Source organism: Poecilia reticulata, chromosome 9 (genome assembly GCF_904066995.2).
Source record: "Poecilia reticulata chromosome 9, P_reticulata-male-v2, whole genome shotgun sequence".
Lineage (NCBI taxonomy): Eukaryota > Metazoa > Chordata > Actinopteri > Cyprinodontiformes > Poeciliidae > Poecilia > Poecilia reticulata.
The window spans coordinates 26,925,814-26,953,077 of record NC_088838.1 but is presented as its reverse complement, the minus strand read 5'-3'; the positions used below and the strand labels follow the sequence as shown (position 1 = coordinate 26,953,077).

Sequence of the window (27,264 nt, the reverse complement as noted above, 5' to 3'; positions counted from 1 at the left end):
AAGAAATTATTGAAATGCAGGCAAGATATTTACAGGTCAGTTGTACAACACTGCTTACAATTTAAGATCTGTCCTCCTTGAATAAAGTAAATATAACTATTATAAGAGTTTTTCACAGACACATATTGCTGTGAGGATAACTGCATTTACTAATGCAACAATGTAAATAAACTAATTCAGATTTTTGTGTGGACCTGACTTAAACTTGCTGCCTTTGATGTTGCACTTCAGGTTCCGGCTCTTGGTGTACTCCACCTGTATGTACTCCATAAATAGTACACAACAATACACCACAGTTCATTTTTTTGTGTGAGTAATGCTCTTTCATACCAGTAACACAGGCATTCTCTCATCAAGCCCACATTCATGCATTACAAACCTTTTGACACATACTCAACAGAAGAGTCATTACTTCCTCAATGCTGCCCCCTGGAGGACACCGCGACTTTAGCACATACCGAAATGGAGAGTGAGGTTGTACCGCATCCATCCTTTAGATGGCAGCATTGTACATTATATTGTGTGGTACGCGCTCCGATACGTTGAAATCCAAATGCATCTTAAATATATTTAACAGGCAGCAGAAAACCAGTCACCAAGCAGAACGTAACACAACACAGAACTAATTCGAAATAGCAAACCAAAATGTGTCAAATAAAACTTTCTCAAAGTGTGTTTTGATTACTTCCCACAGATTTTTTCGAAAGCGTGGCAAAGTCGTTGGATTAACAATGGATTTTAATTTTGGTTCAATCGGCTTCTCATTGCGATTTTATCATAATCTTTAACTAAAGTGTACATTATCTCTGATTGATAATAGACTGCAGCACTAATCGATATCAAGAAAACATCTAAAAACTGTTCCCTAGTAAGAAGTAAAACCATACTGATAAATATTTCTTAAGTGATTAAAATACTAGAAATACATATCTGTGATATTTAAACACTTAAATATATGTTTCTTATTGAGAACATACCCCAATTAATAAATACATAACTCATTTATTTATGAATTGAATTTTGCGGGTCTCCAAAACACCTTTGACTGTGTTCAGAAATTAGTTTGATCACATTTACGATTTGTATTTTTTTATTATTATTATTATTTTATTTTATTCACTTTTTTTTAAGCAATTAAGATTTTAATTGAAACGAAGCACCTGATCCCACGCTGGCCCAGGTCCTAGTCAGGTTTTTAAGTCACATGATCGAATCGTGTTTGACGTCATTTTCACTCTTCACGGAAGCAGTCGGCGCCGATATGATGGCTGCTTCGTCAGTTTAGCAGCAGGAAGAGGATGTCTGCATTAGATGAAGGACTTGTATCGCCTAGGTATAACACCTTTCACTAACTGAATAGGCCGCTGGAGAGTGTTTCTGTTGAGCCAGCAGGGATTTCGGACGCTCATTTCCTGTTCAAGGGGCGGCCTGAAGACGGACGCCGGATAAAAAAAAAAAAAAAAAAAATGTCCCTGTTTCAGTCGGCACTGGATTTCTTAGCCGGGCCCGGCTCGTCCGGAGGGGCCAGCCGGGACCAGAATGACTTCGTCGGACAAGTCGTTGAGCTCGGTGACATGAAGCTGAGGATAAAACGGGTGATCGCTGAAGGTGAGAACTTGCTCCACAACCACGGACGAGACTGTCACGGCTTGCAAACAGCCATGCTAGGTAGCTGAAGCTAGCTATCGAGCTAACAACGTCAGTTGAGTTGGTTAGCAAATGAAGCACCGCGACTCACCTAGCAAACACCAGGAGATTATTTGGTTTCGATCAACTTTGCATTAATTGTTGAACTGTGGATGTCGAAGGAAAACGCATTTTTGTTTGATTTGTTCGTTTTCGTCTCTTGAATGTGGCTGGATAACTTCGAGTCATGAACCTTGACAGCTATGTTTTGGCAACACACTTTATGTGTAGATGTGGCAGCAATAAAGTAACATGGATAACACTAGGTTTGGCACGCTTCCTGATTATTAGATTTGCACAAATGACTAAAGCAATGTCCGATATTAGCTGGATTGTCTCGCCTAACCTTAAATGCCGACAGCGACTGTTGGGTTGCATTTGAAACAGGGGTTAAAAACGCCAAAATAAAAAAAAAGTCACACAAATTTAAGACTTTTATTTATCTCTAATATATTTTTTTCCGTTTCCCTTAGCACAGGTCCGTTTTATCCCCGTTTTAATATGCAGACTTAAGATGGAAGACGTGTGGAAGCGTGTAGATAAGTGTGTTTTGATGTAAACAAATGTTTTCTGCAGTCTATAAGGGGGGCCTTGCAGTGTCGAAAAGAGGCGCTTTATGAGCATCCAAGTTTGTTCTTGCCACTCTGACCTTTTTAAGATTGATAAAAATGTCACAACCTGATATTAACTGCCAATGAGACATGCTTTTAAATAGCAGTTTGTAAGGTGAATCTTGCCAACTGTTGTTCATAAGCAGTGTTGTATCAATAAAACTAAATGCTGGCTCACATTTAGTGTCTGGAGTTGTCTTCCCTGTTGGTAATATTTCCAAACAGTCATATTTGTTTTTTTTTTTTGGTAAGTGAGGTGAAAGTTTTGCAGCCTCCCCTTCAACTCAGCTAAACAAGAATGTGCAAAACTAGACTGCAGCACTTTCTCTGGCATGTCCTTCATAGGAATGAAGCTACAATGCAAAACATGCTGCGGTTTTGAACCCATGCGTTTTTAAAAGCTTTGGAATACCTTGATTCCACTAACTTGCCGATCACCTTCCTGAATGAGGTCGACATAAAGTGCAAATAGAGCTAAATGCATTGGAATATGCACCTTCCAGTGTGATGCAACTTATTGAGCAATAAATGACTGATTTACTTTAACAAATATGTATTTTTGATTTTTTTTTTCTTTTTACACAACTATTTGTATCCTCACCTGTAATGTAAGAAGTTAATATTCTGTTAATCCTTCTCGTGCTTTCACAAGATGAATTAGTCCCAGTTGAATTATAGTAGAATAAAACTCATTTTACTGATAAATGTTTTTGTATGCTTTTATTGCTCTTTAAAATTATTCCTAGAAAAAAAACAAAAACAGAATAAAGTTATTTAACATGTTGATATGACTACATAGACACCAACAAAGCACTAGGATCAGTCAATGTATCCGACAGTTACATGACAACAATGTCGTACTAATGTTATCAGACCGACCAGTGCCTTAACTGAGCCGGTCCTGGACGGCCCATCACAGGTTAAACTGGTTGAAGTGAAGATCGTTTTACATTAAAACTCCCCCTCCCCTTTCAGACTCGCGTCCTGCTGCCTGAAAGGTTTCTTTGTTGCTCTGCATCAAGATCTTTGGATGCTTACAATAAATGGCTCCAACCAGATGGTGTTTTTTTTTTTTTATTTTCACCTATACATTTATTTATTTACAAATCTACATAAGATTTAATTAAATTAATTTCAAAAGATCAGTGAACAGAGAAGTCTTGCAGCTTAAATTGGGAAAAAAAAGGAAAAATAAATGTTCCTAAATTTCTGCCTTGTGTTGTTCAGGCCTGGATTCCCACTGTGATGTTGCTACTTTTATTCCTGCTACTAACAAATTGGGGGGGAATAAAAATGTCTGTTGCTCTTTGTGCCAACTATCAACTACATTTGAACGCATTGTTAGTCCGGAGCTCAGAAATCGAATGAGCTTGTCCTGCTTATGTGAAAGAAGTCTGTGTGACTATCGGGTTACTGGGTTGAATCCCAAACAAGGTCACTGAATCAGGACTGGGATAATGAATCTGTCTTACACACACCTGAGCAGCCATCCTTGGGTAAATAAATCGTTAAAGATTAGAGACGGGTAGCTGTTCCTTTAGTTTTTTTTTTTTTGCTGAGGAACTCAAGGCGGGTTGTTGATTTACTCATCGCTATGGTGACCGTACGCTTCACGTGTTTGGATTATTGAGATTTTTTTGTTTTGTCTTCCATCAGTACAGACTTTTACGTTTGGAATAGGAATTTAACAGTTGTTAAACAATTCTAATTATAATTTTTATTAAATTAAATAATTTAAAAACAAATTTGACAAAAAAATAGTAGTAATTTCAATTGGAAGTAATTTTTATGATTTATTTTTGTTTTTTCAATGCAAACTATTGATTTTTGTTGAATCCCATCTGCCTTCCAGCATGCACTAAAATGAATTCAAACACACAATTTGTTTCTTGTTGCTGAAGTCTAAACGTCCCACAAACTTATTCCATGCAACACATAATACCATCCTGTCCTGCTGTATCCATTGGCGGCAGACAGATTATAGTTAGTAAAACATGATTCTTCCTGCTGTTTGAATACAGCCTCCAGCTTAGAGCTAACCGCTCGAAACTGAGTTTATTTCTTTTTAGCAGGCCTTATCGTAGGCACTTGAGGTTTAAGGATTAAGCTGGTGCCAGAAAGTTTGCCTGTGTTTGTTTTTCAGCTATTTTACTTCGTTTCAAACTAGTCTGGTGCAGCAATTCAGTGATCTACAGATAAGACTGTGGTTATACCGTTCTAGACTAGAGTAGTGTTTCTGGAGGATCGTCAGCTGAATTTCTGAGAACTTTTTCTGATCATGAACTGCAGGGAGCTGAACTCTGTCCACTGGAATCAGCTGTGTAGAAACACTGTGCTGGATGAGTTTTCTTCTTTGGTTTGTCACCATTTTAACTCCAGTCAGAGCAAGTTAAACTTAAACACATACAGTTTATTTTTGGACATTATTATGTGTGATTGCATCACGCATTATAGTTACAATACACAAAACATTCCAGATGTAAGCTATTTGCCTATGAATGCCACAATAAAATGTAAATATGCTATTATCTCTTTATAGTTTTCTCTTAATAGTTTTTTTTTTTTCTTTTAAGGTGGATTTGCTTTTGTGTATGAAGCCCAGGACATGAGCGGTGGAAAGGACTATGCTCTGAAGGTAAGACGAGTTATCTTCAGGACTGAATATTTCAAACTGATTTGTTTCTAAGTATTGCTAGCATGTACATAGAAATAATTGTTTGGAATCAGTGATTTTGTAAGGCTCTCACCGGCTGATGGCGGCAGCTTTTAAGATCTTCAGTTGTTTATCTCTGGAGATGAGATGATGATCGATGATGATCAGCTCCTTGGGAAAAATAACTCGCTTTTTAGTCTTCATTTTCCTTTCTGTTTTGAACCTTTTCCACTTTTAAATCCCTTGGATATTTAAAAAAGCTTCACCTGCTTTTCAAGATGCTAAAGAGAGTTGAGTGGTTTAAACTTCTTTTTCATATTATATTCTGTTAAATCTGTAGACACTCTTATTGCTCCTCTTTTATGAGAATGTTGAAACTTTCTTTTGAAGTGTCCATATGGGGAAAAATGTCAACTTCAAAGTTTTAGCCCACTGCTTAAGCATTTTGCAACACACTTTTAACACTAATGTCAATACATGTTGTAATGTCTACTGGAGCAGTGGGAGATTTTGTGGTCGATTTGAAATCAGTGATTTTGTAAATCTCTCAGCAGTTGATCCTGGAAGCTCAAATGATCTTCAGCTGTTTATATCTGGAGCTGTGATGACGTTGGTGTGTGTGTGTGTGTGAGAGAGGATTACAATGCACAGCACTGTAGTTAAACAGGTTTTCACTGTTATTTCAAAAACAAAGACAAAATTATTGCATAATTGATTTGTTAAAGTTTTTACAGTGGCATCCAGCACTCCTACTCTGGTTAGCGTTACTTTATTTGTGTTTTCTCTCTAGATGTAGCAAAACCATGCCTTAGATGTTGGGGTTTCAAAAAGACAGTCATATAAAATGATAAAACAAAACTTTTTGTCTGCACTCTCTGAAAAGTATCGCTACAAATGATTTTTTATTTATTTTTTTGCATGTTTTTGTTTCAGAGGCTGCTGTCCAACGAAGAGGAAAAGAACAAGGAAATTATACAGGAAGTCTGCTTCATGGTATGATTGACAATACTCTATCTCTTTTAAGATTACATTGGAAATTTCTGCCTCCGTAGGGAGCAGATGTTGTCATGTGAAACAGCCAAGTTAAAATCAAACCCACATGTTTGAGGTTTGTGGAACAAACCTTGGGTTTAAAAGCTGGTTGTACAGAATTATCTGCTTATTTTATAGGCAAAGCCAGGCGTTACATTTGCAATTCAAGAGACAAACAGTACTAATAGTAATTGGTGGTAAATCTACAGGTGACTGATTTCTTTCTTTCTTTTATGTTTGAGGATAATGTAACCAGGAGGTTATTGGCTAACATTTGAGCCAAATGGAGGCACAGCTGTGGATGGATTTTAAGGCATCAGCTCGCATACAAACTTCCTCATATGACTTTCTGTAAAAATAATATTTAAAAAAAATCAGAAAGGGAACCTCTCTGAGGACCTCTCCAAATCTGGTCCATCTTTGGGTCTGACTTCCAGCTGCCTGAATGTGCCATGTTAAAAAAACTACAAGTATAAACAGCATGGGAAAGTCCAGCCGTCATGCCATTCACAAGACGAGCTCTGTGCCCCAGAGATGAGTGTGTTTTGTGCTGAAATGTGTGTATCAAGTCCAGAACAAAAGGAAACCCTTTGTGAAGCTGCTGGCTGTAGAAGAGTATCATTATCCACAGTGAAACAAATAAAGATTAGTTTTAAACAGTGGTGGAGAAAGTACTCAAAAACTGTACTTAAGTAAAAGTACAAATACACAGGCAAAAATGTACTCAAGTAAAAGTAAAACTACCACATTAACATTTGTACTTGAGTAAAAGTAAAAAAGTGCTGGCTTTTAAAAATACTTAAGTATTAAAAGTAAAAGTACTTGCTGAATGGATTACCTAATCGCTAATATCATTAAGTGTAACGATCGTATTTAATTTTAATACATTAGTAATGTGCCATTTTAATGAACAATGCCACAGATAAAGCATGTTTTTATTGTGTTTACTCTGTAACATAGTTTAGACTTAGATATGTGATTCTATGCATCATAATTTCAGTGATGGAAACATATTGTCTCCTGTCCTAACATAACATGAACTTCACTTTTTTTTTTGCCACTAGTGGCATTTATTTTTTAAAGAAATCCAACAGAAAGGGTATGGAAAGAAGGTGGGTGGGAGAGGACAGGCAACCAAGGATCCAGTAGCAGAGGTACTCAGGGGTAGGTGGTTGTAAAGACCACCTACCCGAGACCAAGTCGAGACCAGATACCCGCGCTACATGACACAAAAAAATTAACTTTTACCTATCAAAATTACTTCTCAAATTGATCTGAAAGATCCACATTCCCATGAAAAAAAACTAGATATTAAATACTTAGAGCTGAAATAAATGTAATCAGTAAAGATCCGTCCAGAAGAATCTGATCGTTCCTGAATGTCATATTAATGCAGACTTTGGTCACAGCGTTGTCCCATATATGCGACACCTCAGTCAACACCACCACACAATAATTCAGCGCATGAGTGACAACTTTTTTTCATCGCAGATGCAACATGTGTCTCTGTACAGCTAGCTAACACGTCCACAGATCTTACCTTTCTTTAAGCTTTCCTTCCAAGTGACGCTAAAAGTTGGACAAAGTCCCCACCGTCTGTGAAAGCGAAGCGCTGCTGATTTTCATGTCGTTATATCAATTTATGCAGCGCTATTATATTACTGACGATTAGACAGACATCGCCTCCCGCTCAGAGGAAACCACTGCGCATGTCTTGGAGCTCCTCGTGCGAGTAAAGGTGGAGGCGATGGGTGACAACAGACACTAAGTCACGTTATTGCTCGGATTTTACGGCGCCACCTTAAGCCTCTGAACTTCACATTTTAACGGGAAAAAAGAGCAATGCGACTTGGATGTAACGAATAACGCGACAGTTTTGTAAAATGTAGTGAAGTAGAAAGTACAGATACTTACTGTAAAATGTAGTGGAGTAAAAGTAGAAAGTATCCATTATTAAATCTACTTAAGTAAAGTGCAGATACACAAAAATTGTACTTAAGTAGAGTAACGAAGTACTTGTACTTTGTTACTTCCCACCACTGGTTTTAAATGTTCTCAGGGACAGAGACCTTGGTCTTCAGAGTCATGTCCTGTGGTGTGATGAAATCAGAGATGTGTGGCCACACTGACTGCTGGTACATTTGGAGAAATAAAAGAGGGAAGCTTGCATTCTTCAGAGCTCTATCCCAACTGGGTTGTATAGGGAGGGAAGCACAGCAATTTGTGGGGCTGTTTGTTTGAAGCAACATCTTACAACATCAGCCAAGAAGTAAAATTTCCACCCTGCCAAAGTAGGTGTGAATGGTTGTGATTACAAAGCCCTTATGTCAGTCCCATAGATCGTTTTTTTTTCTCAGAAATATAAAGGTGTTTGGAGAAACGTGGCCTACAGACCTGACTCAGTTACACAAATTCTGTCGGAAAAAGTGACTAAAATTTTGATAAACTATTGGATTAATCTTATTGACATCCAAAATGTCTGATCCAAATTATACAGATAAAAAAAATGTCTACCAAAAATTAAGAAACAATTTACAAAATTCTGAATTTGAAGACCATTAAAATTTAAAACTCTCCCTGACATTTAACCAAAACCGTATTTTTGGTGATGCTGACTGACTTAAAACAAGGGAAGTTTAGTCTGATTTAATGTCGGGCCTGGAAGAAATAAACCCGTCTCTTTGTGCAGTGAGCTTAAAGGTTTAGTATCAACAGTTTAAAAAGTCAAATCTGAGAGTAGGCCTGACGTCACAGCTCTGTTTGTTCTCTGTTCCTTCACCCTCTGGCTTCTTCTAGAAAAAGTTATCAGGTCATCCAAACATGGTTCAGTTCTGCTCTGCTGCATCAATCAGTAAGGAGGAGTCGGACACCGGGCAGGCAGAGTTTCTGATCCTCACAGAGTTGTGTAAAGGTAAATACCGACTCCCACTTCTGCACACAGGCCTTTTCCTAAGTGTTGGTACATCTTCCTCTGTCTGCCTCGTCATGTCGGGCTCCGGGGTTACTCATCCATCCAACGTAGTTGTGTTAATTCGGGTGACGTTGCACTTTCTCAGGAACTCTGAAGGAACTGGTGATGAAAGTCTCCCTTTTTTGTGGCTTTTTCATTTCCTGTTCTGCTTCCTTTTCTTCTGTTACAAATGCCCTAGTTTTCATTCAGCAGTTTTTACAACTTTATTAGTCTGCACCTTCCTCTTTAAATAAAGAGTATGCATTAATATGCAGTTGCCTTTTTTCATAAGTTTTTCATAATGAACAAAGCAGAGATTTGCATCCAATATGATTGGGTTAGAAATGTCCAAAAGAAGTCAAAATAAACCAAATTTGCTGCAATATTTGCATAAAGTCAAATCCTTGTTTACTAAAACTTATCTTTTGCCAAAATAATGATTTAAAAAAAACTATAGCATGTTATAAATATGCAACATTATTTTCTGTACTGTAACAAGCACAGTGACTGTCTTGTAAGCTGTTTTCAGAGTAACCTGCAGACTTACTGCAACTGTAAGTATGTAAAAAAAAAAATCAATAAAAAGCACATCAATAAAACACCTGGATTCCACATAGTTCAGATTTTTGTCAAATGCAAAACACTGGTAGATTCCTACCCATTTTCTATTCATCATGTAAAATAAATATTGAACACATTTCCTTCGTTAAACTGCATACATTTTGAGAAAGATTCAAACAATTCTCTGAACCGTTGGTGTTAATAAACGGCTTCGTTTAAAACGGTAAATCATCATTCATATAAATATGTTTGCTCTGCCTCAGGTCAGCTGGTGGACTTCATAAAGCGCGTCGAGCAGCGAGCTCCCATGTCATGTGACACTGTGCTGAAAATCTTCTACCAGGCATGTCGAGCCGTGCAGCACATGCACAAACAGAAACCTCCGGTCATCCACAGAGACCTTAAGGTCGGTCGGCTCTGAAGAATGATTCTTTAAACGGGCGTAGAATGATGAGCCTGTTACTGTGCGGTGGAGCTGAATGAGACGGCCTCTGATGTGTTGCAGATTGAGAACCTCTTGATTAGTAACCAGGGCACCATCAAGCTGTGTGACTTTGGCAGCGCCACCACAGTGTCACATTATCCTGACTACAGCTGGTCTGCACAGAAGAGGTCCATGGTGGAGGATGAGGTACAGACACACACACACACACAGACACACTTCTCTAAATAAAAAAGAAACACTGACCTGTTGGATACAAGCAGGAGTTACTGATGTTCTGTTCCTCCTCATTTCCACAACCTGTTCCTGTTTTTTTTCTCTTTAAGGATCTGCTCACATAATGTGACAAAACTGCCCACTGCAGGCACAAATTCCTCAAATTTTTGTTTTATAGGAATCATTTTATGTTTACCAAGTATTGTACTGCTATCAGGTCGAATCTCATTACTCACTGAACTAGTTTAAATTCTTAAAAACACCACTACATACATGTGATTTACATTTTTCCTCTTGCAAGTTTTTTTTCAATAACGCGACGCAACATAATGAGCAAAATCTCATTTATACTGGGCTGCACTAATGCAGACTGCTGTTTTATTTTATTTATTTTTTTTGGCCTCTCTGAAGGAGCATTAATTGATAAATAATAACAATATTATGGATTAACATGCATTTGTTAATCATATTAAGCAGCCATGTACAATCCTATTTTTCTTCCCCCAAGAAACAAACAAAAAAACGAGACAATTTATGCAGAACTATATTTTAATAACTTAATGTAGCAAAGTGACAGATTTCAATACATGTTTCCTATGTATGTAGAAAAGAAACAACCCAAAAAACAAACTTGAATTAGGTAAAACCTCCATTTATCTCACTGAATCCAGTTCCATTTACACTGAAACTCTACTAATGACATCTTGGTGTTGAATAGGAACCAGAAATGTTTGATTGAATTCACCAGAGGAAGCACAGATTGATTACATTAATGCTATTAATACCATAACCACACAGAAACATGCACAGAGACAAGAAATTGTAAATCTAATATTGTCTGCTAATGTTTCCAGACCAATGATGGTAAATATATGCTAGAGCAAACGGCTTGTATGATGGTGTTGTAATGTTATCCTTTTCAAAAGTACACAAGCGATAAGAAAATCTTGGTGAATTGGATAAAAAAGTAGTTTTTACTAATTTATTGGAAAATATCTAAAAACAACATGGCTGGTTTATATATGACTGTATCTGACATACTTGTACTTTTTTTCCCTCTGCAGATTACAAGAAACACCACTCCAGCGTACAGAACACCAGAGATGATCGATCTGTACTCCAACTTTCCCATCAATGAGAAACAGGACATCTGGGTCAGGACCTAGAAACTCTTTACTGTTTCTTTTCTTTCTTGATTCACTTTTTATTTGAAAGTAAATTGAATTCTGAATTTCCACTTTGGTCATCTGTTCTCCCATGCAGGCTCTTGGGTGCATCCTCTACCTGTTGTGTTTTAAGCAGCATCCTTTTGAGGATGGAGCCAAACTGCAGATAGTCAATGGAAAATACTCCATCCCACAGAACGATGCCAAATACACTGTGTTTCATGACCTTATACGTATGTGCTGCTACTTGTTCGTTATTCTCAGTCTGTGTAATATTTACAGAGTAGAAATGATTTTTCTTCTTTTTTTTTAGTATAATTTTGCCTACTCTATTGTTATTTTCTCTTTTAATCCTTTTTTCTAGGCTCCATGTTGAAGGTGAACCCTGATGAGAGGCTATCCATTACAGAGTTAGTCAACCAGCTGCAGGAGATCGCAGCCGCTCGTAACGTCAACCCCAAGTCTCCAATTACAGAAGTGGGTGTTCAAGTAAAAAGTAGATATCAATTGGTGTATTTTTGATAAACCGTCTTGATTGGCTAAGACTGCTCGTCCGTCTGTAAGCCTGAGAGAGTCACACGGCCCCTTCCGCTGTGTGCCTCTCAAATTGCTGATGCGGTTCCTTTTACTAAGTCTCTCATGCAACACACGCACTCTGTGGAGGCACAAAGGAGTCAGTTTGCTCCTTTTCTGGCTTCTTTCTTACTTGCGCCCACAGCTTCAAACAGGCAGACACTTGGAGGTTTCCATGAACTGAATTTTGTCAAAAACATGAAATGATTGTAGTTTGTTTAGTGGCATTGTTTTGTTGTCCAGGCAGAAAACATTTCTACTACTGGCAGCACAGTCGGTTTAAAATTTCAGTTTAATCTTATGATTTTCAACTCAAATCCTTGTACTTACTGTGAAAGCTGATTTCAGTTTGAAATCTGCAGGTCTTACTGGGACTCATTCCTCCAACTTTTTGATCTGCAGTAATTCCCTCATTGGTCTTCAGTATCCTCCACTAAATATTTGCTACAAAATAAATTACCTGTTTGGTTTTGGCCAGCAGCAAAGCAGTTCACCTGAATCTTCCTAAATTTTATGCAAAGACCTGAATCCAGACCAGACTGACGAGTGTGTTCATGGGAGGTGGGGGGGTGTCGGTGGATTTGGCGGTCGCTGATCTGATTAGGGCTAAGAAACGGTTTCCCTGCTGGACATAAGGAGATTACGATCCTCCTCCACTCTCCGCTGCAGTTCAGTGGAGACATATGGAGCGGCAGACTGAGACGTAGCAGAGAGGAGACAATTAAGGAATGGAGCAGAGATGGAAACGCAGCGCTGTCGACTCGCAGTGAAGAAAGGCGTGAATTCAAACTGCTTGCATTTTTAATTTGCTCAACATCGTTTTGTTGATACTTTTCAAGGGTTCTTATTTTTCATGACGTCTTCAGCTTTTTCTTCTCGTTAAGCAGTTTTGGTTGCCAGTTTTGCAGTATTTTTTTTTTTTTTCCATCATTCCTGCAACAATGTTGAGTACGTATTACTGTTGGCGTCCAGTTTATGATGGCTATGAATGTCTCCAGCTGCTGGAGCAGAACGGAGGATTCGGAAACAACGGAGCGCAGCCACCCATGCAGATCCAGAGTGTCCACAACAATGCAGGTAAGTCTGGTCAGTAATGTTGGGATCTCTGAAGATTACGGGTTTTTATGCTTTCACAGGCTAGCAGAATATCCCTAAATCTCCAGTGTTGCATGCAAACAAAATGACAGATTACATATCACTTTGCAAAGAGGGAGATGTTTAGGAAGCATGGTTACCAAGGCTTTAAGTGATGGTTTCTAGCTTTGTGTCCCAGTATTCCTGGTAATCTACTGAATGCGTTGACGTTTCAGTGCGTCTTCCATGAACCGTGAAAGCTGGCAGCTTTAGCTCAACTTTTTTTAAAGGAAAACATAGACGAGAAAACAAAAATGGGTGTTGCAACCTAAGTGAAGATATTAAAATGCGGAACTGGGCATTGTCAGTTTAGTTTTATTTTTCTACATTGAAGCTGGTTTCCTGCACGCTGCTGGTCAGCTGGCTGAAAGGAGGCAGCTATACAACAGGGTTAGGAGGAAGTCAGCCATTTGTAAATATTTCCTGTTGCTAAAATAAAGTCATGGTGCAAAAACTGACGAGCTGCTTTTACTTAAAATTACATTTGCTAAGTTAAACGTAGCATTTCTGTTAAGCAGCTGAGAGCAGTTCAGCTACCCCAGCAGATAGCCTGTCTAAATTTGTAGTTATTACCACATTCATAATAATCTTTGTTATTGTTTTATAGACTGTAGGAATATTTGTTGCTAGACCATGTTTTATATTTTGTGTAAACAAGGCAATGATGTAAAATTGATATTTTTTACTGAAGGTTTCTCATTCGGAGAAACTCTGACTGACCCAGGCCGACGTGGAACAGTAATGGCTTTTAAGTCTATACTTATCTTGAATGCTAAAATATATATATTTTTGCCAATAAGGCAGTTCTCAAGTTTGAAAATCTTTTTGCTGTTTGCATTTGAAATGATATAATTACAACGTAAGTTAGGAAAAAAAATCCCCATGGCAAAAATAATGTTCCTATTTCTCTGCAGGAGGAACTTTGTGAAAATGCAAACCCTGCTATTCTGTTTTTCTTTGTGTACATTTGCCAAAACTACTGTAATGAGCTTATCTTTTTCAGCAAACACACACACTTACACACACATGCAACCTCCTTGATGCCTAATAAGAGGATTTCTGTGCCATCTGTTGAAAAGCGGAGCGTGTTTGTTCTTTCCTTTGACGATTAGCTCCATCTGCACCTTACTGAAAAAAACATCAAGAACCTGAATTATCACAGTATAAAGCCAACAAATTTGTCCAAGCTGTTTTCTGCCTCTCCTCTTTATTGGACCACTCAGTGCTGTTAAATGGACATGTTGTCTGTCACTCTACAAAAATCACATTCACTTCTCTTGTTTCCCATGATGCCCAGGAGTGTATGATCCCGATCAAGCAGGAAGTGGCTTCCTGGACATCTTGAGGGGAGGAACGGAGCGCTTCCTGACCAACATTAAAGACACATCATCTAAAGTCATCCAATCAGTAGCCAGGTAAGGCTCCAACTTTGTTGCTATGAGTGTCTTTATATTTTCTATTTGATTATTTATCATGAAAAGCTTTGTATATGTGAACTTTCTTACTTGGCATAACCTGTACAGTTTTTGAACTGACTGGAATTATGTCAATAAAAATATAAATAAAACTATTTTCTGGAGGGGAAAGGGAATTCCAGGCTTTATTCTACATCCCATTGTTTAAAAATGGTATCCATCAATCTATCAGCATCCTTTCATCCATCCCACCACCTACTCATTCTTCTATGTGCCCAACCATCCATCTATGTTTTATATGTACTTGTTGTATACTCTCTATATATAAACAGTTAAAACTAGATATTTGCCGACACTGTATATTTTTTTTCTCTTTCTTTCTGACATTAAATAAGCCCAAACATTTCCAGATTTAGGTCAGTTAGTGCATCGTTAACAATGATCATCATGGCCGAACGATCCATTTGAGTTTCATCAGATCACCTGACGCATCGCAGCATAATTAAGGCATTTGTCTTGTACATTTTCGTACCATAACCAACTCTGACTTTTTATTTTTGCCATTGTCCATTTCCTAAACACTCTCATCCCTGGAGGGTTGAGATGGAGGCTGGTGCCTATCTCCAGCGCTCATCATTTGTTTATTTTGCATTTGACGTAATGACTTCTTCCTTCCTGAGTGGCTCTCCATGTAAGGAAGGAACATTTAGTCGCTCAGTTGTCCAAATTTTTGTTTTCGTATTTCGGATTGACAAAAAGCAAATGGCTAAATTTCACTCCTTGTTGCACAACTTTGACCCTTCTTTCAGTTATTTTTTCTTCATCTGTTTGATCCATTCGTGTGGTTGTTTTTGTTTATTTTTATTTTATGTTGTTTCTTTTCTCTGTCCCAATCCCTCATGGTCCCACTTTGTGTACATCTCCTAGCAACCCGAGGTAAATATGGCTCGGTGAAGTTTGTCATCTCATGCGTTGCCGTCTGTGTCCCGTAGCATGTGTTTGATCTAGAGGATAAAACCTTTTACTAAAACTTCTGCTGTTCTGTGTCCATCATCACAGCTTCACGATCCTAACATCACACACTCAATAATTCAGCTGAGTGTTGCCGAGCAGACGGGTATTAATTTGGGGTGAAGTAAAAATATATTTCAGCCATCTGCATTCTTTGTGATAAGATGTTGTTGCTAGATTAATAAAATTTTCCCTGCTGTAACTTAAAGGGTGTTTACCTTACGGTGTGTTTAAAACCCAACGTTTTCTAGTTGTTGCATCAATACTCAGCGTCTTTCACCCATTTATAGTTTTTGTAAATAAGGGAGCTTTGTTTTATAAGAAGTAATTAAACCATCATTAAAATATTTTCTTTTCCTGCCTTCCTGCTCTGCACATTTAATTGCTGATATGATGACACACCGCTGTGTAAGAGCAGCTGCTGGAAACCAGATTTTACTATTATTCTAAGATTGACAAACTGTTAACATTTTATTATATGGCCTAATGCAGCTAGTTTTATTAAAACGGCATTTATGGCTGTACAAATTTAGATAATGCAAGCCCTTACCATAACTGAGATTTTCAAAAGGTTACCGTTTCCAAATCCAGCTTTTCCCAGAAGTTAAAAGCTCAAAATAAACAAAACATGGCAGGCTTACTGTCCTCTGTTCAACCTTCCAGAACAAGTTTAGTTTTAAAGCTTCACTGATGCTGAACTTGACTCACTTTGAGCCTCTTCCTTGCAGCGACAACTTCTTTGTTGTCAGCATGACCTTGTAATTCTTGGGTGTGGTGTGTTCACTGTTTGAAAAAAGATTGGAATTTTGAGTTTCCAAATGGCCGGAGCCAGTCGAGATGAAAGTGATCTGATATTGATCATCTACTGACTTCACCAGGCAGTTCCTGCCATGACATCAGTTTTTCAGGCTTGTGAATAAACCAGTTTATTATTATTAAGGATAACTAATTGCTAACATGATGATTAGTTTTCACAAAACAATGCTAATGCTACATTGTTGTCCGTCTCTACAGCAGCTGAAGGACTGAAGTCTTTTAGAGTTGGCATTCAGAAGAAACTATGCAAGTGAGGACAAGTTTTCAATGAAAGGAAAACGTCAGGATATAACCAGACATCTGACTGATGGAAAAGAAAGTTAAAATATAGTGAAACTAGCAATGAGCAATAGGACCATCTGTCATTAATAGTTTATCAACTGTAATAAAAAAATGTAATTCCATTTTCACTTAACCTCCCAGTTCTGTTCCCTTGAAAAACCTTTAAAGTCGTTTCCCTTTTTTACTCAGGATTTAACTCAGGATGTCCATACATCTTTTCTTGGAACGGTTGGTCACAAATGAATGCTTAAAAGTTTGAATGAGCAAATATATAAACTGTAATAATGAGCTTTTCTTCACTCCACTGAGTAACGTTTTCACCTTTCATGTGTCTTTAACCAGCATCCCGCTGTGCGTCCTGATGCCATCCCATAATATTTACTTTAGCTGGAGTTGATGGCTTTGATACTTTTGCTTTGCGAACCATGATGCATTGCTTGTTATATGTTGCAGTGTGTTTGTACATGCTGTAAGAGTGTCTTATAGCCTGGTGTGTCGTACAACAAAAACACTTAACTCTGTGGTACTGGGTGTTTTGGCAAATGTTTGCGGTGCCTAGAAAAGTCGGTTTGTAATGAAGGAGGAATGTACCAATCAAACTGCTTTCATATGTTAGAAGCCATTAGAAACCAGAGTGATAGTTGAATGTTACAAAAGAATTGTCTCCATTTCTTGATTTTTATTTGTTAGTCTTTAGTTTACCTACTAACTGCCTGTGTTTTTTACCAGGCATTAGTCAAGCAACCTTTTCTTTAATTACTTGAAGTATTTTCTAACATGGATGTGTCCCTCCATATGCTCTGCCTCTTTTTTTAAGTCTGCTTTTTGTTTTTCAGCTATGCCAAAGGAGATCTGGATATTTCTTATATCACCTCCAGAATAGCAGGTAGATCAAGTTTCTGCCATAAAATATTTTTTTTCCCCAAGTTCTTTTGTTGTTCTTATGAAAGTGATTCTGTTGTTTAAGTAAATGTAATTAAGTTAAAGTGAACACACATTGCAGTGTCTCATGTTAAGACTAGTAAACCTTTATTTTTGGGGTTACTGAGCAGTTTGTGTGTGTGTGTGTGTGTGTAGTGATGTCTTTTCCAGCAGAAGGGGTGGAGTCTGCGATAAAGAACAACATCGAAGAAGTTCGTCTGTTTCTGGATTCACGTCACGCCGGCCACTACGCTGTGTACAACCTGTCTAGACGATCCTACAGGCCTTCACGGTTCCACAACAGGGTAAGAAGAGCGTGTTTGTGGATATGATCCTACAAAATTGGTGCAGGGTAATGAGATGCAGCTGGTTTCTTCACCCAGTAGAACTGCATCTAAAAACTTCAGCCTCTGCATCGTCTCTCTTTGTCCCTTGTGTCCAGGTTTCAGAGTGTAACTGGCAGGTGCGCCGGGCTCCCAACCTCCGCAGTCTCTACAGCGTCTGCAAGAACATGCATGTGTGGCTCAAACAGGACCAGAGGAACATCTGCATAGTGCACTGTCTGGTGAGTGAGCCAGTCCTCCAGTCATGCTCAAAAATGGAGGAGATCATTTTATAGGTTAATAAATGAAACTATAATTTATAAGGTTATGTACACATTGATTATTTGTCTTTGTGCATCACTGCATCCTAAAATCTTGCTACTCATAAATGTGTCAGTTAATTATAAAAGCTCTTTAAAATTGCTTTAGTTGTTACAGTTTAGGTACATATTTGTGCAAACCCAAAATACATTTCTGGTGTTGAACGTCCTTTAACTTTGCACAAAACAGCTGAAGGCCGATCAGTGAGCATTTCTGATTCGGTCAGTAATTATGTGTGTCGTCTTCTTTACCTTTCGTCAACATCAACCCCAACCGTGTTTGAGACAAAACATGCCAAGTGTGTGATTGATCTGCATTACTAGTAAAACTGCAGTCAGCTGCTGTTCTTTTAATTGTTTTGATTGTTTGTTGGGTTTTTTTCTGTGTAGGACGGCCGAGCGGCATCAGCAGTGGCAGTTTGCTCTTTCCTGTGTTTCTGTCGCCTCTTCACTACAGCTGAGGCTGCTGTCTACATGTTCTCTATGAAACGCTGCCCGCCTGGCATATCTCCCTCACACAAAAGGTACGAAACCCAGTGTGCAGAAAATGTTGCGTTGGTTTGTTGGTTTCCTCTCAAATTGTGAAATTTATCTAGGTTGATTTTTATATACTGACATTTTTTGTATTATTTTTTTTTTTTTAAATATCTTTTTCACAAAATAATAGAGTGCTCTTGAATGTTGCTTTTTGGTTGTAGGTACATAGAGTATATGTGCGACATGATGGCAGAGGAGCCCATAGTCCCTCACTTCAAGCCTGTGACGATTCACTCTATCGTCATGACACCGGTGCCGTTGTTCAACAAGCAGCGCAACGGGTGCAGGCCGTTCTGCGAAGTTTACGTCGGAGACGAGAGGGTCCTCACCACTTCACAGGAGTACGACAGGATGAAGTATGATTGACCTGTAATGCTTTTTGCTGTTTACCCAATATGAAGCGGCATAGCTCTTTTATTCAGTTATTCTCTCTTTCCCGTCTCCCCAAGGGATTTTAAGATGGAAGATGGCAGAGCAGAGATTCCCCTCAATGTTACAGTTCAAGGAGATGTACTTGTGGTGATCTATCACGCTAGATCTACACTGGGTGGGCGTCTCCAGGCAAAGGTACAGGCACAAATGAGTGTTACCAGGATTTTGACTTTCATTTTATCAATACTTTCATATCTAATTAAAAAAAAAAACTATTCTGCCCAAAAGACTGACTGACTTTCTGATGTCAAAAATCTTTTCCAGATGGCATCAATGAAAATGTTTCAGATCCAGTTTCACACGGGCTTTATCCCAAGAAATGCAACTACTGTCAAGTTTGCTAAGTATGTACACTGTCTACTAATGAATATCAGTACAAACTGGAATATTGTTACTCAAATGATACTGACTTTTTACTATTTACAGGAGAGCTAAAACTCAAGGGCTTTTTCCTCCATGTGTTTTTTTGCTCTCAGGTATGATTTGGACGCTTGTGACATCCAGGAGAAATACCCAGACTTGTTCCAGGTTAATCTGGACATTGAGGTGGAACCCAGAGACAGACCCAGCAACAAGTCCCCTCCATGGGACGGCTTCCAGACCAAGGGCCTCAACCCCAAAATACTCTTCTCGTCTCGTGATGAGCAGCAGGAAATCCTCAGCAAGTTTGGTAGGTTCTGGATTTGATTTACTTAACATAGCTTCTGTAGAGCCTTGAAAAATAGTAAGATACCTTTGACAATAGTTTTGTCCCTTACAACCTCAGACTTTATTGTGACGGAGCAACACAAAAGAACATATGATTCATAACTGGGTGAAAAATAATAGCATGAAAATGTTTGGTTGGATTTATATTCAGTTCCCAAAAGAAAATGCAGCATAAAGTAAGAGTCTAGCGTGGTCGGGTGTGAATGTCGGAGCAAATGCATCAGGAAACATTCCCAGGTGTTTTGAGTTAATAAGCTGATTAGCTTGATAATTGGCGCTTTTTTTGTAATATTATATTATTGGATTTTGAGATCTCATCTTTTATAAGCAATAATCATCAAAAGGTACAAGAACTGCTGAAGCCTTGAAATAATTATCTCAGTATAATGAATCTAAGTTAATCAAACTTTCACCTTTTGAAATGTCAAAAAAAATATTAAACTTTTCCATGATAATTCTTTTAGATGCAACTGTTTTTTTTTTTTTGTCTGCAAAGTGAAAACTTCTCCTCAGTGTGTTTAAATAGTGTCACTTTTTGCTTGTTCTTGATGCATATTATAACCTATTAGTATCTGCTTAGCAGGACAATAAAACATTTTGGGGGTTTTTTTAATTGGATTTTTAGCCATTTTTGTTCCAGTAAAAGTACAGATGAAACTCTGGTATAGTGTGAAGTGAAGCACAGAATTTTCCATGCAAGCCTTCCAGTAGAACCAGTTCAATTTCTATAAACTGGGTGTGTGACCACCACAGGTAAGCCTGAGCTTCCCCGTCAGCCTGGTTCCTCTGCGTTTTATGAGTCGGAGTCGCCTCCACCGGCTCAGACCCCAGATGGCGCCAACGCAACCGAGTCAGAATCTTCTTCTGTAGGCAACGACGCCAACTCTAGCAACTTCTTCCAGACACTAGATTGGGAAGGTAAATTTACTCTTTTGTATTTCGCTGAAGTTGAAACGTGAATATTTTGAATCAGTTTTTTTTTTTTTTTTTTTCAGAGGGAAAAGCCTCTGATTTTTGTTTCCTGTCTTAGCTGCGAACCACTTCAAACACCAAACTTTTTCCATGAATTAAAAGTATTTTGATACTTCAAACTTTGTTTTAAAATTTGCTCTCATTTCTTCCTTGTGCACTCAGACATTCAGAGCCCTCATGACGCCACAGACAGCATAGGAGGAGGATCCCTGAACGACCAGGAGGATCTGAGCGATCAGTCGGAGGGGGAGTCTTACTCCGCTCCCAGTGGGGAAGCTTTATCCCGAGACCTCAGTGAACAACTGTTCGATGCTGATTTCCAGGTGGATCACTTACTTTGCTAAAATAACACTGAAGGCTTCATTTTAATGTGCTCTGACAGTGCTGTCAAAGATCCAACGATTTAATTTCCTCCTTCCCACCAGAACCCCCCTCCAGCACCCGAGGACTCTGCTCGAAGCGACACTGCTGACCTCCTGGGGTTGAACTCTGACCCCGAGGCCCCTGCCTCATCTGCGGTTTCCTCTGGTGCTTCCAACCAGGGCGGCCTGAAAGCCGCCTCCAGCAACAGCGATCTCCTCAATGACTTGTTTGCACCCCCTGCTGGTCAGACAGGAGCAGTGCAGGAAGATCTGTTCTTTAGCGAGCCAACCAGTGGAGCCACACCTGACGCAAAACGTGAGGAGTGGGAGTTTGTAATGCTGGAAGCATTATTCCAAAAACGCTCTCTTTAACTTCAAGGTGATGTTCATCCGATCGTGAATGTTTTGCAGCCATGGGCGACCTGTTTGATCCGTTCGGGATGGGGTCCGGCTCTGGCGTTGGTTCCAGCGTGGGCTCTTCTCGCCAAGCCTCCGGGCCCGACCTGTTTGGAGACTTGTTGGGCTCTGACAGTTCAGCGACCAGCGGCTTCAGCTCCGCTCACAGTACCACCACCCCTGCATCCAACACCAGCCTCTTCAACCTCAGTGAGTTCACAATCAGCTGAGTCGTCACACCGTTTTAATTTTTTCCACATTTTGTGGAAAAAAACCTGAAAACCTCACGTCGGCATTCTAGTGAGGTTTTCAGTGATGGCTCAAGTCTAAAGTAGTGCATAACTGTGAAGAACTGGGAAATAAAACGTGTTTTGTTAAATTTCTGCTACTTGTCGTCATGTCAACCAATTTTCCTACCAGACCTGTGGATCTCTGCAGCTTTCTCAAAGTTGCCATGGGCCTGCTTCTGTTTAATGAACTCCTTCCCACAGCGAGGATTTTTTTATTTTTTGTTTTATCAGACAGTTTGTAAAAAGTTAAGCCCTGTATTTTCTTTCGATTTTGTAATTCGGTGCCTCGGTATCAGTCGGTGACATAAAACCCCCATGCAATTTGTGTTCAAGACATATCAATAGTTGTTCAAGATGGGGGTGGATTAGAATTTTATTATTTTGTGCTACTATTGCAAAAAACAATGTAAATGATTATAAAAAAACTACTTATTACTTCATCATTAGGTAAATTATAACTGTGTCTGCACAGCACAACATTCATAGTGCCTCAAACAGGCTTCATCAGGACACCATTTAACTGCACATAGTAAATAAAAATAATTCCCAAATATACTGAAATTTTTGATGCTCTCGTGAAACAAAAAAGTGGATAAAATAGTACAAATCACACATCAGTCAGTCTTTTAAAATTGATTGTTAAAATTGATCAAGTCAACAAAATCAGTGAAACTTCCTGCTACGTCTTGGTACGGTAGTAATTAGGGGCACCTGGTCTTCACAGATAAGCTAGCGAAAGACGGCCCTAAGATGACGTCCTCTGCCAGCCAACCAGACCTGCTGGGTGGGTGGGACAGCTGGGCGGCCAAGACCACACCTGGCATCACCACCAGCACGAGCAAACCCAGTTACACCAACACAGGTGTGTAGAGGAATATTACTTGGCAAATTGTACGATGCTTGTGGTGTTTGTTTTGGTGGCATATCAGGTTTGCTAATGGATTTACCACATGTGCGTCTGACTCGTACTCCAACTGTAATTGCAGCTTCTGGTGCGTCGTCCATGTCGAAGGCCAAGTCTCAGACCTTTGATCCTTTTGCTGACCTTGGATCCCTGGGTTCCAATTTACCTGGTGAGTTTTTGCTTTTTACAGTGTTGCATGGTTGATTTAACAAGCAGTGACCCTAACATGTGGAAAAACATCAACTTGAATCTCTTCCCAAAGTAAGCGTGACATTTATTCTTTTTCTTGCAGGCTCCGCAAGTAGTAACTTTTCAGGGGCTTCATTCAGCACAAAGACTCCGTCTTCCTCCACCCCTTCCTCTGCGAAGCCTCAAGCCCAAGCCTGGCAGTCGGGAAGACCAGCCGCAGCGCAGACCAAACCGTGGATGTCTGGACCTGGATCAACACCTAAAGCATCTTCAGCATCTCAGCCTGCAAGCACACAGCCCTCTAAGCCCAACTACAACCTCAACTTCTCTAGTGTCATTGGTGGGAGGGAGGAAAGAGGGGTCCGCGGGCCTGGATTTGGTAAGAGAAGCCCGGGGAAAGGATTTGAGATTTTTCTGCTACAGAAATGCTTCTCATTGATGAGTTTCAGATTAAGCCCTTAATCAGTGCTGCTGTTTTATCGTAGGCCCCAAACCAAAGGTGAAAGAGGATGATTTTGAGGAGCTTCTGTCCACTCAGGGTTTTGCTTCCAGGCCTGATAAAAAGGGACCAAGGACCATCTCTGAAATGAGGAAGCAAGGGATAGCGAAAGACATGGATCCCCTGAAGTTGCAGGTAGCAAGCTGAATGTAATTCATGTGCAACTCATAAATACTGTATATGTTCACAAAACTATTTATATTCCCCGAACTTGTTCACAAGCTTTTCAAATTACAGCCAATCCCTATATGTGTTTAAAGTGGCTGCATTATGTAAAATAGTCTTTTTTGAGCATTACATCATGTTATAATGTTGTTCCCTCATCAAAAACATTCCTGGAGTTTTGCTTTGATTCTTCCATGCTGGTTTGAGAAATCCTTGAATTCCTGTGGCAGCCATTCTGCTCTCACCGGGCGCCGCCTTCCACGCGGCTCCTCCAGACTAGCGGCAACAGCATTTAACAAACACTTGGTCAAATTGCACACATGCAGAGCTTATTGTATGAACTATTTCTCAGTCCAATAAACTGAAGAACATTTGAAAACAGCTGAACGGAGAACTGATGTTGAGATGACGTGTTGAAGGCGGCGTGTCGAAAAGCAGGAGCTTCTTAAAGAGACAAACGTCAAATTTATTTTAAATTATTTTATATATACAGTAGCTTAATAACTACTGAAGGTAGCAGTTACTTGACTTTGTTATGAAATGGCACTACTTGCCTGGAAAACGCTGCCCCTGTAAGTGGGGTCTTTATGGTTGAAAGGTCAACAAAAGATGGTGCATAGCTGCATAGTGAGACACTTTTTCAACATCTTTTGCAAATCAAAATCTGTAAATATTGAGAGGTTTTTAATTGGCTCTCCTGAATCTATAATTTTCTGTCTTTGCAACCTTTACACATCTAAAAAATAATAGTTTTTCCATTCCTCTGTACAAAGTGGCTCCAATTCAGTCAGATTAGATGGACATAGTCTGATCAGCACGTCTTTAATCCTACCATTTATTTCTTGGTTCAATTCAAGTGCGGACTTTGACTTGACCATTCGATACAGCAATAACGCATAACTTTCTTTTATCTGCAAAGAGACCAGATTTATGTAGTGCACATAACAGCTGTCGATCTCTGTTCCTCTTACGATGCTCTTTTTTTCCCTGCCTGTCCGTTCAGGCCGTGTGTTTTTACACTTCAGTTATTTTATTTTATTTTATTCCTAACGCTTTTTGTTCTCTAGCAAACCTCTTGAGTTATTGACGTTGTCATTTATTTTCCACTTTCCAGATTTTGGAATGGATCGAAGGGAAGGAGCGAAACATCAGAGCGCTACTTTCAACTCTGCACACAGTGTTGTGGGAGGGGGAGACGCGCTGGAAGCCCGTGGGCATGGCTGACCTCGTGACCCCTGACCAGGTCAAGAAATTCTACAGGAAGGCAGTGTTGGTCGTCCATCCAGATAAGGTACAGCTTCAAAATCCTGCACATGTTGTAGTGTGGCGCTCGGACCTTCAGTGATTAACGCCGCCTCTGTCCACGCAGGCCACCGGTCAGCCGTACGAACAGTACGCCAAGATGATCTTCATGGAACTGAATGACGCCTGGTCAGAGTTTGAGAACCAGGGATCCAAAGCTCTTTTCTGAAACACCGGCCTGGACCACTACTAACCCAGACCAGACGTGCACTGGGCTGGATTTGGCCCAACCAAACGAGAATTTGACTGGGCCAGATTGGACAGGGCTGAGCCCACATTGGGCCTTAAAGGGTGCCGAGCCTCTGAGAGGTGTCCTCTCTACAATTCCCCTTCTTCCTCCTTTACTTTCTTGTGTTTCTACAGCTACAAGAAAAGACCTTCTTGCCTCACTGTAATGGAAATACTTCTAATTCTTGTTCTTACACAGAGGGTTTAATAAACATTGAGATGGTTTTTAAACTCACTGCCTACCTGTGTGACTGCCTGAGTGGTGCTGCAAACATTGGGAGGAGGGAATTGCTGACAATTAGGCCAAAAACTGAAGATATTGATTAATTTGGGGGATCGACACTGAGAAAATTGAGCTATTTTGGTTATTGGTGGTACTAATTTTCCTTTGTGCTTAGCACGTTTGCAGCCAGCCTTGTAGTTTACTGGCAACTAAAAGTGATTATGGCTGTAAATTGTTAAGCATGGCAGCCGACTTGAAAGTTTGCAAAATGCCATTTGTGATGTCGAGACTTGCTTCTTCTTCTTCTTCAAAAAAAAAAAATGCAAACATTTCCAAACAGAAATTGAGATAACCGAAAAAGACTTTCTGATACCTTTGCTGCTCTGTTATGGGTCACAACTTGAATTTTCTCGAGCCAGTAAGTCAAGACAATTTACCTGCTAAACACTACTTGTGCTGCTTTATACCCATTATTGCTGCAGCAGATCAAGGTTAAAAATAATAATGATAATAATAATAATAAAGTGCAGCCCTCAAACTTGTTTTGGAGTTCCTGCATTAATCCAGTCAGGCAGTCTGTTTTTTTTTTTGTTTTTTTTTTGAAGTGCTGTTTGACTTCCACCGTCTCAGTGTACACTGTGTAGCAGACTGCATGCTAAACTCCATCAAACCTCTAAGCAACAGCAGGTGGATGTCTTCGATTCCTAACCAGGGATGTCTGAATGAGCAGTTTTCTTCATTGAAGTGCTTTTTTTTTTTTTTCTTTCTTTCTTGTAGCAGCGACAGGAAAGATGCTACCAGCGTGATTGTACCTGGTGACAAACCCCTCAGTCCATGATTTTAAGCTCCTCTGTAATCATCAGTCTGTTTTCACGCTCCACCCATCTTTAACACACAGTTTACAGAAAACTAGAGTTCAGAAAATTGAAGGATTGAAAAGAAAATGTGATGGTCTTTTCTGGTTTTATGGGGTGGGGTGTTTGTTTTCTCACTCTTTGTATTACACTGTTTATTAGTTTAAAATATCCTTTCCTTTGTAAATATAAGAATTCATCCATCAAAGTGGCTTTGTAAAGACTCCAGCTGGGGGTTTATCTTGATACGCCTCAGGCTGGACTGCGTGAATGTTTTTTGTGTGTGTGCTGACAAATAATGCAGCTTTACAGGGCATCGTGCTTATTTGCTGATTATCACTTTTTTTTTTTTTTCTTTAAAAATTTTTTGCTGAAATCTTTCCAACTATTTTTCCATTCACATTTTACCTCATGGACCAATCAAATCTCCTCTTTTTCTTATTTATTATAGTGTTTTATGAAAGCGTTTGGGGGAAGACGTATTCATTATACATAATAATGGCACAAGTGGGAAAATTCAAATGAATGGAACGTTTTGAACTCAAATGGGACAGTTGTTTGGTCGCGCCGCTGTTTTCATTCCAAAGCATCACATGTTAATATGAATGTGCTTTTATACATGTATATCCTGTCTGTTATTTCTCTAGATCTGTAACTCTATACTTTTTGGGTATTCAGTCCTTTTCTGTCACAAATACATTTTCCCCTTTAAATTCAGAGGTGAAAGTGTTGCTTCCGTTTTGTTTCTAATATTTTGTAAAAAGAAAATGGAGAAAAAAATCCCCAAACAAAGGGCCTGCAAACTTAAATAAATAAAAAAAAAAACTGATGCTTGAAATTCAGTTTTGTTGTTGTTTTGACACTCTGACAACATAAAGCTGAAAAATGGGGGGAAAAAACACTCACTGGCAGTGTTTATTGTACCAAATTACATCATGCTAATATGAATGTAAATTTAAGTGTAAAAAGAGGAAATAAAAAAAAAATCTTTTGATCTGGGACATTTATGCTTTGTGTCTTTCTTTTAATGAAAATATGCCTTCAAATTCACACCCCACATTTTTATTTAAGTAAAATCTGTAAACCAGTTG

General features: G+C 39.2%; 1 protein-coding gene across 1 annotated transcript; it reads left to right on the top strand.

The window, feature by feature from the left end:
• The first annotated feature begins 1,218 nt into the window (after positions 1-1,218).
• On the top strand, positions 1,219-27,174 carry gak (cyclin G associated kinase). Its single transcript, XM_008418038.3, has 29 exons — positions 1,219-1,608; positions 4,871-4,932; positions 5,884-5,943; positions 8,779-8,893; positions 9,757-9,899; positions 9,999-10,124; positions 11,216-11,305; positions 11,415-11,550; positions 11,682-11,794; positions 12,889-12,967; positions 14,322-14,439; positions 17,385-17,434; positions 17,626-17,774; positions 17,912-18,034; positions 18,503-18,636; positions 18,811-19,005; positions 19,099-19,216; positions 19,346-19,425; positions 19,558-19,751; positions 20,543-20,707; positions 20,924-21,084; positions 21,187-21,439; positions 21,535-21,729; positions 22,534-22,671; positions 22,796-22,882; positions 23,006-23,281; positions 23,388-23,536; positions 24,681-24,857; positions 24,936-27,174. The coding sequence occupies exons 1-29, from the start codon at positions 1,467-1,469 to the stop codon at positions 25,035-25,037; spliced, it is 3,930 nt and encodes a 1,309-aa protein (XP_008416260.1). The 5' UTR covers positions 1,219-1,466; the 3' UTR covers positions 25,038-27,174.
• The last annotated feature ends 90 nt before the right edge of the window (positions 27,175-27,264 follow it).

Coding starts and splice junctions, on each gene's coding strand:
- gak (XM_008418038.3), top strand. CDS start 1,467: ATGTCCCTGTTTCAGTCGGCACTGGATTTCTTAGCCGGGCCCGGCTCG. Junction 21,440..21,534: donor AGCCACACCTGACGCAAAAC/GTGAGGAGTGGG, acceptor AATGTTTTGCAG/CCATGGGCGACCTGTTTGAT. Junction 23,537..24,680: donor TGGATCCCCTGAAGTTGCAG/GTAGCAAGCTGA, acceptor TCCACTTTCCAG/ATTTTGGAATGGATCGAAGG.